Source organism: Palaemon carinicauda, chromosome 8 (genome assembly GCF_036898095.1).
Source record: "Palaemon carinicauda isolate YSFRI2023 chromosome 8, ASM3689809v2, whole genome shotgun sequence".
In the NCBI taxonomy this organism is placed as follows: Eukaryota; Metazoa; Arthropoda; class Malacostraca; order Decapoda; family Palaemonidae; genus Palaemon; species Palaemon carinicauda.
In genome coordinates, this window is record NC_090732.1 from 1,092,770 (window position 1) to 1,107,672 (window position 14,903).

A 14,903-nucleotide genomic window follows, 5' to 3' on the forward strand; every position below is an offset into this window, starting at 1 on the left:
CAAAAATTTCAAATTTCTTATCTAATGTTTTTGTTAGAGACCATGTCTCGCATCCATATATCAAAACTCGTCTGATGACTGTGTTATATATTCTCAATTTTGTTTTACGGGAGACTGATCGTCGTTTAAAAAGGTCTGTAAGGCTGAAATAACATCTGTTGGCTGCTCCAATCCTTGCTGTATCTTCTTCAGCTATTCCAGCGTTCTGCGACATAATAGTATCCAGATATTTAAAGGACTCTACTGTCTTAATTCTGATGCCTGCAAGATCTATATTTCCCTGTAATTGCGGTGTTCTTGCTACTTCCATGATTTTAGTTTTTCCTTCATTTATCTCTAGTCCCACCTGGCAAGCCATTGTTTGGTACTGTGTTGTTAGGTTCTCCACCTCCCTGAAGTTGACCCCTATGACATCTATGTCATCAGCATAGCCTAAGCAGTTGACCCTTACGTTATTAACTGCCTGGCAGTTATGCTTCTTAACAATACTTGTGAATTATTTAACCAAGTGATAATAAAAAAAACTCATGGTAAAGACAGGTAAAAGAAAATGTGCATTAAAATCATAGGGAATATTTAACTCCAACATACCTTGGGAAAATGGAACCAGTCATGTTCATAAAATGGAATTTCTAAATGGGCAGACTTTCTTCCTCTGTGAGTGTTATCACCATATGCTATGCGATACCCTGCACCCTGGAAATAAATAATTCTTAATTTCATAAAGTAGATTATTCCTAACAACAAAGATCACTCTAATAAATATGAGTCGTGAAAGTATCACACATATTTGCATATTAGTATGTAAAATATGTGCAAATGCGTATGTAGATGTTTTGATGTGAAAATATGCATAAATGTTTACATACAAGTATACATGTGTGTACAAGTATATAATGTATATTGATGTGTATGCATCTATCTATATACTGTATATGCATATATATGTATATGTATATATATATATATATATATATATATATATATATATATGCATATATATATATATGCATATATATATATATATATATATATATATATATATATATATATATATATATATATATATAGCCAGGATTCACTCAAAATGTTAATTTTCCTATTGGGCTTTTTGTATAAATATATCTGAGCATTGGTAATACTGTATAAAAAACAATACCTCTATTATAACGTCTGGGCAACGGGTTGGACTTCCAGATGTATCACCTCGAAGCTTAACCCAAGTCACCTTCACAGTAAGAGTCTGCCCATATGAAGTTATCCTGTTGAAGAAAACCTTAATTGTAATTACAGAAGATCCTCAACTTACAAACATTCGGATGTACAAACACATATCCAACTCAAATCATAAAGCTAAGATATTGTATAAAATGTTAATTATGAAATACTGTACCGTAATAAAACAATATTTTTTTGGGCTCGAGCCACGTGGTCCAGATGGAAGTTCCTCTAAGGCAGCTTTCTACTTGGGATATTTCTGAAATATTCCAAGTAGAAAGCTGCCTTTGAGGAACTGACATCAGGACGACATGGCTATGTCACAGAAAGATAGATTTTTCCAATGTCAAAATCTGTTATATAATTTATTGTTATTATTATTACTATTATTAATAGCCAAGCTACAACCCTAGTTGGAAAAGCAAGATGCTAAAAACCTAAGGGGTTCAATAGGGAAAAATAGGCCCAGTGAGGAAAGGAAATAAGGAAATAAATAAATGATGAGAATAAATTAACAATAAATCATTCTAAAAACAGTGACAACGTCAAAACAGATATGTCCTATATAAACTATTAACAACGTCAAAGACAGATATGTCATATATAAATTATAAAAAGACTCATGTCAGCCTGGTCAACATAAAAACATTTGCTCCAACTTTGAACTTTTGAAGTTCTACTGATTCAACTACCAGATTAGGAAGATCATTCCACAACTTGGTAACAGCTGGAATAAAACTTCTAGAATACTGTGTAGTATTGAGCCTTATGATGGAGAAGGCCTGGCTATTAGAATTAACTGCCTGCCTAGTATTACGAACAGGATAGAATTGTCCAGGGAAATCTGAATGTAAAGGATGGTCAGAGTTATGAAAAATCTTATGCACCATGCATAATGAACCAATTGAAAGACAGTGCCAAAGATTAATATCTAAACCAGGAATAAGAAATTTAATAGACCATAAGTTTCTGTCCAACAAATTAAGATGAGAATCAGCAGCTGAACACCAGACAGGAGAACAATACTCGAAACAAGGTAAAATGAAAGAATTAAAACACTTCTTCAGAATAGATTGATCACTAAAAATCTTGTAAGACTTTCTCAATAAGCCAATTTTTTGTGCAATTGAAGAAGACACAGACCTAATATGTTTCTCAAAAGTAAATTTTCTGTCGAGAATCACACCTAAAATTTCAAAAGAGTTATACAAATTTAACGAAACATTATCAATACTGAGATCCGGATGTTGAGGAGCCACCGTCCTTGACCTACTTACAATCATACTTTGAGTTTTTTTAGGCTTCAACTTCATACCCCATAATTTGCACCATGCACTAATTTTAGCTAAATCTCTATTAAGTGATTCACCAACCATAGATCTACATTCAGGGGATGGAATTGATGCAAAGAGAGTAGCATCATCTGCATATGTAACAAGCTTGTTTTCTAGGCCAAACCACATGTCATGTGTATATAGTATGAAAAGTAATGGGCCAAGAGCACTACCCTGTGGAACACCAGATATCACATTCCTATTCTCACTATGGTGCCCATCAACAACAACTCTTTGAGATCTATTAATTAAAAAATCAATAATAATGGTAAGAAACGACCCACCCACTCCCAACTGTTTGAGTTTGAAAACAAGGGCCTCATGATTAACACGGTCAAAGGCAGCACTAAAATCAAGGCCAATCATACGAACTTCCTGACCACAATCAAGGGATTTCTGTACAGCATTGGAGATTGTAAGAAGGGCATCACATGCTCCAAGGCCTTTACGAAAACCAAATTGCAACCTAGGGTATAGATGATTACCTTCAGCAAACCTATTAAGACGTTTTGCCAGAAGACGTTCAAAAACTTCAGATAATATGGGAGTTATGGAAATTGGGCGGTAATCAGTGGGACTTGAGCTACCACAAACACATTTACATAGAGGAGTAACATTACCAATTCTCCAACAAGTGCTAAAAGCTCCTCTTCTTGCTAACTTGCACAAAATAACAGATAACTTTGGAGCTAAGAAATCTGCTGTCTTTATAAAAAACAAAGGAAAAATGCCATTTGGGTCTACACCTCCATAAGCATCAAGGTCCATCAACAGGGCTTTAATCTCATGAGATCGAAAAGCTAAACTAGTTAGTTTAGCCTCAGAAAAACAGGAATGAGGAAGTTCAACTTTTTAATTACTCTATTTACTGCCAAAAACATCAGCCAACATGGTTGCCTTTTCCTTTGGACAGTGAGTGACTGAGCCATCTGGTTTAAGTAAAGGAAGAACTGTTGCATCTACACCAAAGAGTGCAGATTTAAGGGTAGACCACCATTTATGTTCCTGAGTTGTACCAGAAAGGGTTTCTATTATGGTTAAATTGTACTCCTTTTCAGTTGAGGCATAAACTCTCTGAGCAAAAGCTCGAAGCTGAGTATAGTTGTTCCAGGTCAAATCTTATCTGTTACCCTTCCAAAGATGATAGACCTCCTGCTTCTCCAAATAAGCACGTCTACAATCATCATTGAACCACGGTTTGTCCTTCACTCGGTACCTTAGCACACGAGAAGGGATACACCTATCAATTATGTTGACTAGATTCTCATTCAAAGGGACAACAGGATCTACACTACAATATAATTGTGACCAATTCAAGCACAAAAGATCATGCAAAATCCCATTCCAGTCTACTTGGGATTTCATATAAATTTTACAAGAGTATGATATATCAAAGACAGGCTGCTTAGTCTTCACTACTAATGAAATCAAGGCATGATCAGATGTCCCAACTGGAGAACCAACCTTACTAGTTATAATGCCAGGGGAGTCAGTGTACACGAGATCCAAGCAATTACCAGACCTGTGAGTAGCTTCATTTATGATTTGCTCACAGCCTAATTCAGAGGCAAAGTCTAAAGCTCTTAAGCTATGGCGATCGGTAGGAGAGATAGAACTTAACCACTCCCTATGATGAGCATTAAAATCACCAACAAAGACAAAAGAAGCCTTTCTATCATCTTCTTGTATCTTAGCCATAATGGTAAGAAGACAATCGAAGATAGAATCATCCATGTCTGGATTCCGGTAGATCAAACACAAATAAAAAAGACAACATTTGCAATATGAAACAGGACTACAGTATTTGATGACTTTTGCAGCTGAAAATCGTAGGCATGCCAGTTAGGTGAAGCCTCCCATAGACCAAAATTTAACAAAATTCGACTTAAGTTCCAAGAAGCAGTTTATAAAATGAGGACTTTTTGTATTCTACCTAAATAAAGTTCAAAACAAGAAGAAAAAAACCTTAGTGTGATATACTGTAGTCGTTAGCATGTTACTTTTATTCCAAATGGTAACCTACCTTTTCCCCAAGTAACCCTCAGGTGCCAGCCAGTAGTAAGCCGAAAAGGTCGACATTTCATCGTGTGCAATAGAAATATCTGTTCCTTCATGTAAAGCTGCAACTACCCTTCGTCCAAGGAGATCAGTCACGCGCCACTCTTTGCGCTCTACAACCTGATTAAAAAAGGAATAAATACCAATTTTGTTTCTCATCGCTCATTTTTGATTGACTAGATCTCATGACAACAATAAATAATATGAAATAACAGTGGAAAATATAAGAACTAAGATAAGCAAGATACGTAAAATGTTATCATGAGATGTCTTGCCAGTTTCAACAATGTCAAAATTCCCTCATCTAACACATACTATAACTGACCTTGCTTATCAATATTACATGTTTAACATATGTATTCTACTCATTTGTCTTTCTATAATGCATTTCAATACACCTTTCTTTGCAAAATCTCTTGGCCAATTTACTTCTTTTTACCACAATAAGATGGCTGTTTAACTTGTACAGTGATCTTTTCATAATTACTAACTTCATTTGATTAGAGAACAGGGGTTGAAAAATGTTATTTTCATTAGTAAAATAAATTTTTGAATATACTTACCCGATAATCATGTAGCTGTCAACTCCGTTGCCCGACAGAATTCTACGGAAGGGATACGCCAGCGATTGCTATACAAGAGGGGGGTGTACTCACAAGCGCCACCTGTGGCCAGGTACTGCAGTACTTCTTGTTGACACCACCTCAATTTTTCCTCGGTCCACTGGTTCTATGGGGAGGAAGGGTGGGTCAATTAAATCATGATTATCGGGTAAGTATATTCAAAAATTTATTTTACTAATGAAAATAACATTTTTCAATATTAATCTTACCCGATAATCATGTAGCTGATTCACACCCAGGGAGGTGGGTGAAAACCAGTGTACATGTATATCAAGAAGCTAAGTATCCCGTATTTCATATTATCAGTTATTCAAAATAACAATGAAATTATAAGTACCTGGTAAGGAAGTCGACTTGAGCCATTACTCTGCCTTAAATAAGTTCGTCTTCCTTACTGAGCGCAGCGTTCCTCTTAGGAGGCTGAACAACTCTAAGGTGCTGAAGTATCAAGGGCTGCAACCCATACTAAAGGACCTCATCACAACCTTTAACCTCGGCGCTTCTCAAGAAAGAATTGACCACCCGCCAAATCAACAAGGATGTGGAAGGCTTCTTAGCCGACCGTACAACCCATAAAAAGTATTCAAGAGAAAGGTTAAAAGGTTATGGGATTATGGGAATGTAGTGGCTGAGCCCCCGCCTACTACTGCATTCGTTGCTACGAATGGTCCCAGGGTGTAGCAGTACTCGTAAAGAGACTGGACATCTTTGAGATAGAATGATGCGAACACTGACTTGCTTCTCCAATAGGTTGCATCCATAACACTCTGCAGAGAACGGTTCTGTTTGAAGGCCACTGAAGTAGCCATAGCTCTCACTTCATGTGTCCTTACCTTCAGCAAAGCAAGGTCTTCTTCCTTCAGATGAGAATGTGCTTCCCTAATCAGAAGCCTGAATAGTAAGAAACTGAGTTCTTAGACCTTGGAAAAGAAGGCTTCTTGATAGCACACCATAAGGCTTCTGATTGTCCTCGTAAAGGTTAAGACCTTTTTAGATAGTACCTAAGAGCTCTAACTGGGCAAAGTACTCTCTCCAGTTCATTCCCCACCAAGTTGGACAGGCTTGGGATCTCGAACGACTTAGGCCAAGGACGTGAAGGAAGCTCGTTTAGCAAAAACCGAGCTGCAAGGAACATGTAGCCGTTTCAGATGTGAAAACTATGATCCTGCTGAAGGCGTGGATCTCACTTACTCTTTTAGCTGTTGTCAAGCACACGAGGGAAAGAGTTTTTAATGTGAGGTCCTAAAAAGAGGCTGATTGGAGAGGTTCAAATCTTGATGACATAAGGAACCTTAGGACCACGTCTAGATTCCAGCCTGGAGTGGACAACCGACGTTCCTTTGAGGTCTCAAAAGACCTAGGGAGGTCCTGTAGATCTTTGTTGGTGGAAAGATCCAAGCCTCTGTGGCGGAAAACCGCTGCCAACATACTTCTGTAACCCTTGATCGTAGGAGCTGAAAGGGATCTTACTTTCCTTAGATGTAACAGGAAGTCAGCAATCTGGGTTACAGTGGTACTGGTTGAGGAAACTGCATCGGTCTTGTACCAGCTTCGGAAGACTTCCCCTTGAGACTGATAGACTCTGAGAGTGGATGTTCTCCTTGCTCTGGCAATCGCTCTGGCTGCCTCCTTCGAAAAGCCCCTAGCTCTTGAGTCTTTCGAAAGTCTGAAGGCAGTCAGACGAAGAGCGTGGAGGTTTGGGTGTACCTTCTTTACGTGAGGTTGACGTAGAAGGTTCACTCCTAGAGGAAGAGTCCTGGGAATGTCGACCAGCCATTGCAGTACCTCTATGAACCATTCTCTCGCGGGCCAGAGCGGAGCCAACCAACGTTAGCCGTGTCCCTTTGCGAGAGGAGAACTTCTGAAGTACCCTGTTGACAATCTTGAACGGCGGGAATGCATACAGGTCGAGATGGGACCAGTCCAGCAGAAAAGCATCCACGTGAACTGCTGCTGGGTCTGGAATCGGAGAACAATACAACAGGAGTCTCTAGGTTATCGAGGTAGCGAACAGATCTATGGTTGGCTGACCCCACAGGGCCCAAAGTCTGCTGCAAAAATTCTTGTGAAGGGTCCACTCTGTGGGGATGACCTGACCCTTCCGGCTGAGGCGATCTGCCATGACATTCATACCGCCCTGAATGAACCTCGTTACCAGCGTGAGCTTTCGATCTTTTGACCAGATGAGGAGGTCCCTTGCGATCTAGAACAACTTCCACGAAAGAGTCCCTCCCTGCTTGGAGATGTAAGCCAGGGCTGTGGTGTTGTCAGAGTCCACCTCCACCACCTTGTTAAGCTGGAGGGACTTGAAGTTTATCAAGGCCAGAAGAACCGCCAACAACTCCTTGCAATTGATGTGAAGTGTCCTTTGCTCCTGATTCCATGTTCCCGAGCATTCCTGTCCGTCCAAAGTCGCACCCCAGCCCGTGTCTGATGCGTCCGAGAGGAGACGGCGGTCGGGTTTCTGAACAGCCAAAGGTAGACTTCCTTGAGAAGAAAGCTGTTCTTACACCACGCGAGAGTAGACCTCCTCTCTTCGGAAACAGGAACTGAGACCGTCTCTAGCGTCATGTCCTTTATCCAGTGAGCAGCTAGATGATACTGAAGGGGGCGGAGGTGGAGTCTCCCTAACACGATGAACAGGGCCAGCGATGAAAGTGTCCCTGTTAGACTCATCCACTACCTGACTGAGCATCGGTTCCTTCTCAGCATGCTCTGGATGCATTCTAGGGCTTGGAAGATCCTTGGGGCCGACGGAAAAGCCCGAAAAGCTCGACTCTGAAGATCCATACCCAGGTAGACAATGGTCTGGGATGGGACGAGCTGGGACTCCTCAAAATTGACCAGGAGGCCCAGTTCCTTGGTCAGATCCATAGTCCATCTGAGAATCTCCAGACAGCGACGACTTGTGGGAGCTCTTAAAAGCCAGTCGTCTGACGGAGCCGGACACAAGATCATGGTACTGCTGCACAGTCTGTGAACTGTCAACCATGGGGAAGCGAGGAAGTACAGTGACAACCCGAAGCTGTCTAGACTGTCTGGGTCGTACAGACAACTCCTTATCGGGTTGCTGAGGTTGCCGCACTGCGTCACAACAAGTCACTTCTGCTGGTTGTTGAACGTCTTCCCAGTGACACACTGACTCCGTAAACAAAAAATCCTCTAACAAGGACTAAGCTTGGACTGCATGTCTTGCAACACAGCTCAAGGTCTATGGGAGCAGGTGTGGTAACAGACGGGGTTAGCGACTGAAGTGGAACCATTACCTTCCCTGGAAGCATGTTATGCTTAAATAAAAGTCCATAGGAGGCTACGCAGCTAAAGGCTCCTCTCCAAATGACAGAGTCCTCAAGGGAATATCAGAAGGAGGGAGAAAAGCACTTTCTCATCTACAGGGACCATATCCGAGAAAAGCTAAGTTCTCTCAGTGAGGGTTTCACTGGTGCAAAAGCAGCAGACTAGAAGGCAACGTTATGAAACTGCTTGACAGTCTAGTGAGTTGGCAACAACCAAAGATGTGTGACTGAGAAGCATGCGGTAAGGTATGCAGAGCATGCTGTATGCAGAGCATGCTGTATGCAGAGCATGCTGTATGTAGAGCATACTGTAAGGTAAGCAGAGCATGTTGCATGGCGGGTAACATTTCTCAGAAATTCCATGACCAGTGCTAGATTGAGTAATATCGCATTACTGTCCATTGAAAGTGCACGTGCCGAGGGAATTGATTTAGACTGTTTTGTTGATGAATTTGATAGCCGGCATGATAATCGTAGAATTAAGCTGCACTAAATATACGTACTATAATCTACTTCACCTCAGGAAAGGGAAACTCGCCCTGTTGGCAACACTGCATTACTTCATGCATGCTTGCATGGGGTTTTAATATCAACATAATATTTACATTATATTCATAACTCATGATTCATTTTTGTTTTGAAGATATTTTTGCCATATTTTTGCGATTTTGTTAAAAATATATTGCAAGGAATACATATATATTTTTTTTTTTTTTTTTAAGTAATACGAATAACCTCCATTATCATAATGTTTGTGTAGGCATACATGTATATGTTTTACAAATGCAAGTTATGAAAGTAATGAGGTGTTATTATTGTCATTTGTTATTTCAAAGTTGAATGGGAAGAGGCTCAAGCTGAGGAGAAAGTGGCAGATGCATGCGTTGAGGTGGCTGACTCATAGCATGAGGTTCCTGCCTCAAGAGTTGCGCTTGCCTCAAGGGTTGAGGTGGATGCGCAGTAGCAGGTTCCTGCCTCACGAGTTGAGGTTCTTGAGGTGTGAGCTGCGAGAGTTGAGGTAGCGGCTGCGCAGAACGCAGTTCCTGTCTCACGAGTTGAGGTTCTTGAGGTGCTAGCCTCAAGAGTTGAGGCTCTCGCCTTGAGGAAAGTTGAGGTAGCAGCTGCGAGAGCTGAGGTGGCTGCCTCAAGGATGGTAGAGGTTGTCGTACCTCAAGAGGTTGTTGCCTCGAAGATGGTCTAACTGCAAGAAACTCTTGCCTCAAAGGAAGAGGAGGATGTAAGGCATAAGACTCCTGTTCCCATTGTTGAGGTTGCCTTAAGGAAGGTGGAGGTTGCTGCACAACGCTGGTAACTGGCAACTCCCAACGCGGCAGCTCATGCATGGAGGTAGCCTGAGGAACCTCAACCTCATACGTCTGGCAGATTGTACTGCGCAGAGGAGGAGGAGCGTTCGCAGGAGGAGGTGTATTAACCTCCTCTGCCTGAAACTCCTGCATCAACACCGCAAGCTGAGACTGCATTGACTGCAGCAAAGACCACTAGAGTTTAAGAAAGACAACAACAAACGGAGCTACTGTCCGTTGAGACTGAGGGTCTAAAACAGCTGGTGCGGCAACAGACGGAGCTACTGCCTGTTGCGATACCACCTTGCCTCTCTGGGAGGTGTGCAGTTGTCGTACTGCAGCAAGTCCGAACTGACCCAGTGCTAATGGCTACACCTAGGAGTTGGACTTGTGCGGAAGGGACCGACTTGCACTTAAAAGCTGCAAGATTGGTCCATGGTTTCTGCGAGAAACCTCTACCGCAGACGAGGAAAGAAAGGGCTCTCTCGTCTTTGTGTGGGTGGGGTGATCACGTCGGCAACGTGTGTAGATACACCCGAAACCACGGAGGGAAAAACGTCTGTTCGTCGATCAAGGCCTGCTGAACCCATAAGTCCTTCGACATTACTTCTCCCCTGGGCTTGGGAGCTTGTAAGAGGTCCCAGACTAGGCGAACAACTGGCACGAACAGACGAACCCTCGAACGCAACACTGTAACACTTTGCGCTTATCACTTATCACTTTTGATTTTCTGTTTGCACTTATTTCACTGAACTCGAAACTTTAAGTGGTTTGTACCTGAAACACGCAATTCTATCCTTCCTTAAAAGTTAATAATTGCGAAAACAGAATTACAATGTAACAGAAAAATCTAATAAAAGATAAATAATTCAGTGGCTGGAAAGAGACTAAACACTAGATCAAATAAACTACGTTTAAAATCTCTCACCGCATAAAGCTTGAGAACAAGAATAAAACTCTAGAAACGTTTACCTTCTTCCCCTAAAGAGACTAGGGAGAAGAGCAAAAACGATAACAACGTTACTCGCTTGAACGAAACGTTTATCCTCCTCTCTCTCCCTCCGTCTCTATCTCTCTCTCTCTCTCTCTCTTGACTTAGAACCTGAGAGAAGAGCCCAATCATATATATCGTTAAAACATATTATTGTTAAAGGAAAAAAACTGAAAGATTTCCCAAATAAAAAGTTCCTTTATTAGAATTAAAACCATTAAGCTAAGAAAGAATGAACAAAACGCTAGAAACGGTTTACTCTTACTGCAACGTGACACCGTGAAAATTCTCTCTCTATCGTAACGATAGAGCGCAAGTTGAACGTTCTGAACGTCAACAACTGCAGAGACAAAACAAAACGTTAGTTCCACTTTGAAAACAGTACGAGACTATCAAAGAAATTCTTTCAAAAACATTAAAATAGCATATGTTAACAGGTAAAACCGAAATGACGGGCTCAATGTTAATTAACTTCGGTACAAGAAAAGACCGCCTAGTATTAGGAAAGGTCGAATATAAACAAATATAAAAATTAATTTTAATAAGTTTATAAAAAAAGGAAGTTAATCGAAGAGGCCTATAAAAGGCGGAGAGATATAAAATAAATCTATAACTTTTGTTAAGCAAAATTAAGAAAGAGAGTCTATACTCTCTTAGACACCAACACTTCCGTCTAAGGGAAGGGTCGGCCATCTAAAGGTGAAAGAGAGTTCATACTCTCTTCGTCACCATAATTAATCAAATTAATTCCAAAAGCTAGCTAAGCTAATAATAAAACTTCCTGAATAGCGAAAGCTAAAATCTAGAGCAAATACATCACCAAATCGTGAGCAAAAACTCCAGAATCAACAGCGTATCCATGTAGGTCTAGCCGGAGGCACGACAGAGGAAAAATTGAGGTGGTGTCAACAAGAAGTACTGCAGTACCTGGCCACAGGTGGCGCTTGTGAGTACACCCCCCTCTTGTATAGCGATCGCTGGGGTATCCCTTCCGTAGAATTCTGTCGGGCAACGGAGTTGACAGCTACATGATTATCGGGTAAGATTAATATTGAAAAAAAAACTTTGCATTTTCTTTGTGACTTATTTTCAATTACTTTTCATACACCCTTTAAAAATGGTAAATCTAAATTGGTTTCATTTATTCAAATTTCTAATTTATTAACTAATAAATGCACAAATGATCAAAGGTTTTATATAGGAGATAAAATTTACCCAGAATATAAATCCTGTTTAAAAAAGACTTTGACTATATCCTATCAATAGTCCACGCCTTCTTCACTAATAGTTATCAAATGTAGACAAATATTTCACAGTAAATCTAATTGCGTCATGATGAAAGATATATACGTGTGGTGTTCTTTTATCCATCTGGTAATTATTATTAAATTCAAACTCTATAAATGCCAAATGAAAATCGTACCTGGAATAATAAAAAAAGGCAAAAACTATAAAAAAATATAATTCAAATGGCCATCAGTCATAGTTACTTTTAAAAGCAGGAATGATTTTTTTTTTCTCATTATCAGTACTTCAAGGCAATTCATATAGTTGCATACTGAACCCAAGATTTTTTTGAGATGTATGATCCCAAAGTGAAATCAAGCAGGAAATATATAGAAACCACTTTTCTTTGTAAGCTAAGATTTGTTATCATTTGTAGCAACTGGATAATTCGATGCTCAGTCAGGATAAACGGATTTTGAAGCGAAGCGAAAAATCTATTTTTGGGTGAGATGGCCATGTCGTCCTGATGGAAGGTTCCTATTGGTAGCTTTATCCCTTAGAAAGCTACCAATAGGAACCCTCCATCAGGACGACATGGCTTGAGCCCAAAAAATGGATTTGATAGCTTGAAATTGAAATGCCTCCAAATTACTGTACTTCTTATGACAAAGAACTATGCATGTAAAATCTAACCATAAAAGAGGGTAAGAAACTTAATAATCATCCTACTTAGAAACAATACTTTGCATTTAATGTAAACTTAGATATTAGCAAACATAACCTATCCGATACTAAGCTTTAAAAAGTACTAGTACATTTGAATGCCTCAAAATTGTTTAATTGGAGCTAAGTTGACTACCGTACAGTGGTCATAATTCTTATGACAAAGAACCATTGCAAGGGAAGTCTAATTATGAATATGGGTAATAAACTTAATAATTCTATCTATAAACAATACTTTGTTTTATTCAAAACTTAGTTATCAGCTAACATAACTTATTGGATACTAAGCTAGGAAGCTACCAAAGGAACCTTCCATCAGGATGACATGGCCTGAACCCAAAAATTCTATCTATAAACAATACTTTGTTTTATTCAAAATTTAGTTATCAGCAAACATAACTTATCGGATACTAAACTTCAAAAATTACACGTACATTTGCTGATACATAAAGATAAACACTTACAGTATAGACAGCTAGTTTGGCTGCTTCACACGACCCAATAGCTCCATTACAGAAACATTTTGTGCAACCATCCGGGTTACGTACATCCAGGTGGAAATGGCCCGGGGCACAGGTATCACACTGTCTTCCAACAACATTTTTCTGTTGAAATGAATAAATATTAGAACTTTGCAACTGAAGGATAACCAATTTTGCAAAAACATCCATGATACAAAATGAATGTCAATCAAGTTCTCTTGCTTGAGGGTACAACCAGGCACACTATTCTATCTTATTTCTCTTCCTTTTTTTATTTCTTAGAGATTTTTATATAAAAGATTTACCTAAATATTGTTATTGTTTTTAAAATATTTTCTTTTATCATTTTTACTATTCTTAAAATATTCAATTTAATTGTTCATTATGTCCCTTGTACTTTATTTATCTTCTTATTTCTTTTTCTCACTGGGTTATTTTTCCTGTTGGAGCATTTTAGCTTATAGCATCCTGCTTTTCCAACTCGGGTTGTAGCTTATCAAGTAGTAATAATAATAATAATAATAATAATAATAATAATAATAATAATAATAATAATTTGTTGACGTGTCCTGTCAGAAAACACCTTACCTTACAAATACATTCTCCTTCGCACTCATCGTTGGTGGAACCAGCTCTATGACAAGGGCAGGGTTCACAACGAGGAAAAGCCCGAAATCCTTTAGCACACTTGTCACACCGAGGTCCCTGCAGTGATGTATGCCATTATAAGATTATGTGGAAGAAAATACTTGAAACTATTAAGATTATGTGGAAGAAAATGCTTGAACTATTAAGATTGTGTGGAAGAAAATACTTGAACTATTAAAGGATTTTGACGAAGGAAAAATCTATTTCTGGGCGAGGAACCTGTGTCGCCCAGTGAAATGCTCCTTAAAGCACCATTTGGAAGAAAATACTTGAACTATTAAGATTATGTAGAAGAAAATACTTGAGCAATTAAGATTATGTGGAAGAAAATGCTTGAACTATTAAAGGATTTTGACGAAGGAAAAATCTATTTCTGGGCGAGGAACCTGTGTCGCCCAGTGAAATGCTCCTTAAAGCACCATTTGGAAGAAAATACTTGAACTATTAAGATTATGTGGAAGAAAATACTTGAGCAATTAAGATTATGTGGAAGAAAATGCTTGAACTATTAAGATTGTATGGAAGAAAATACTTGAAATATAAAGACTAGCCTATGTGGAAGGAAATACTTGAACTATTAAGAATATGTAAGAAAATACTTGAACGACTAAGATTGTGAAGAAAATACTTGAACTATCAAGATTATGTGGAAGAAAATACTATAACTATTAAGATTATGTGGAGGAAAATACTTGAGCTATCAAGATTATGTGGAAGAATATACTTGCACTGTTAAGATTGTGGAAGGAAATACTTGAACTATTAAGATTATGCGGAAGAAAATACTATAACTATTAAGATTGTGGAAGAAAATACTTGAACTATTAAGATTATGTGGAGGAAAATACTTGAACTATTAAGATTATGTGGAAGAAAATACTTGAACTATCAAGATTATGTAGAAGAAAATACTACAACTATTAAGATTGTGGAAGAAAATACTTGAACTATCAAGATTATGTGGAAGAAAATACTTGCACTGTTAAGATTATGTGGAGG

The 14,903-nt window shown here is 39.0% G+C and overlaps 1 protein-coding gene across 1 annotated transcript in view; it reads right to left on the reverse strand.

Moving 5' to 3' along the window:
* The window catches only part of LOC137645595 (laminin subunit alpha-1-like), a 497,060-nt gene that overhangs the window by 297,283 nt on the left and 184,874 nt on the right, over positions 1-14,903 (reverse strand). Inside the window, exons 10-14 of the mRNA XM_068378394.1 lie at positions 13,845-13,961; positions 13,239-13,379; positions 4,576-4,730; positions 1,160-1,262; positions 592-696 (exon numbers count right to left, since the gene is read on the reverse strand). Coding sequence (XP_068234495.1) covers positions 592-696; positions 1,160-1,262; positions 4,576-4,730; positions 13,239-13,379; positions 13,845-13,961 — 621 coding nt within the window. The remainder of the gene's footprint in view (positions 1-591; positions 697-1,159; positions 1,263-4,575; positions 4,731-13,238; positions 13,380-13,844; positions 13,962-14,903) is intronic.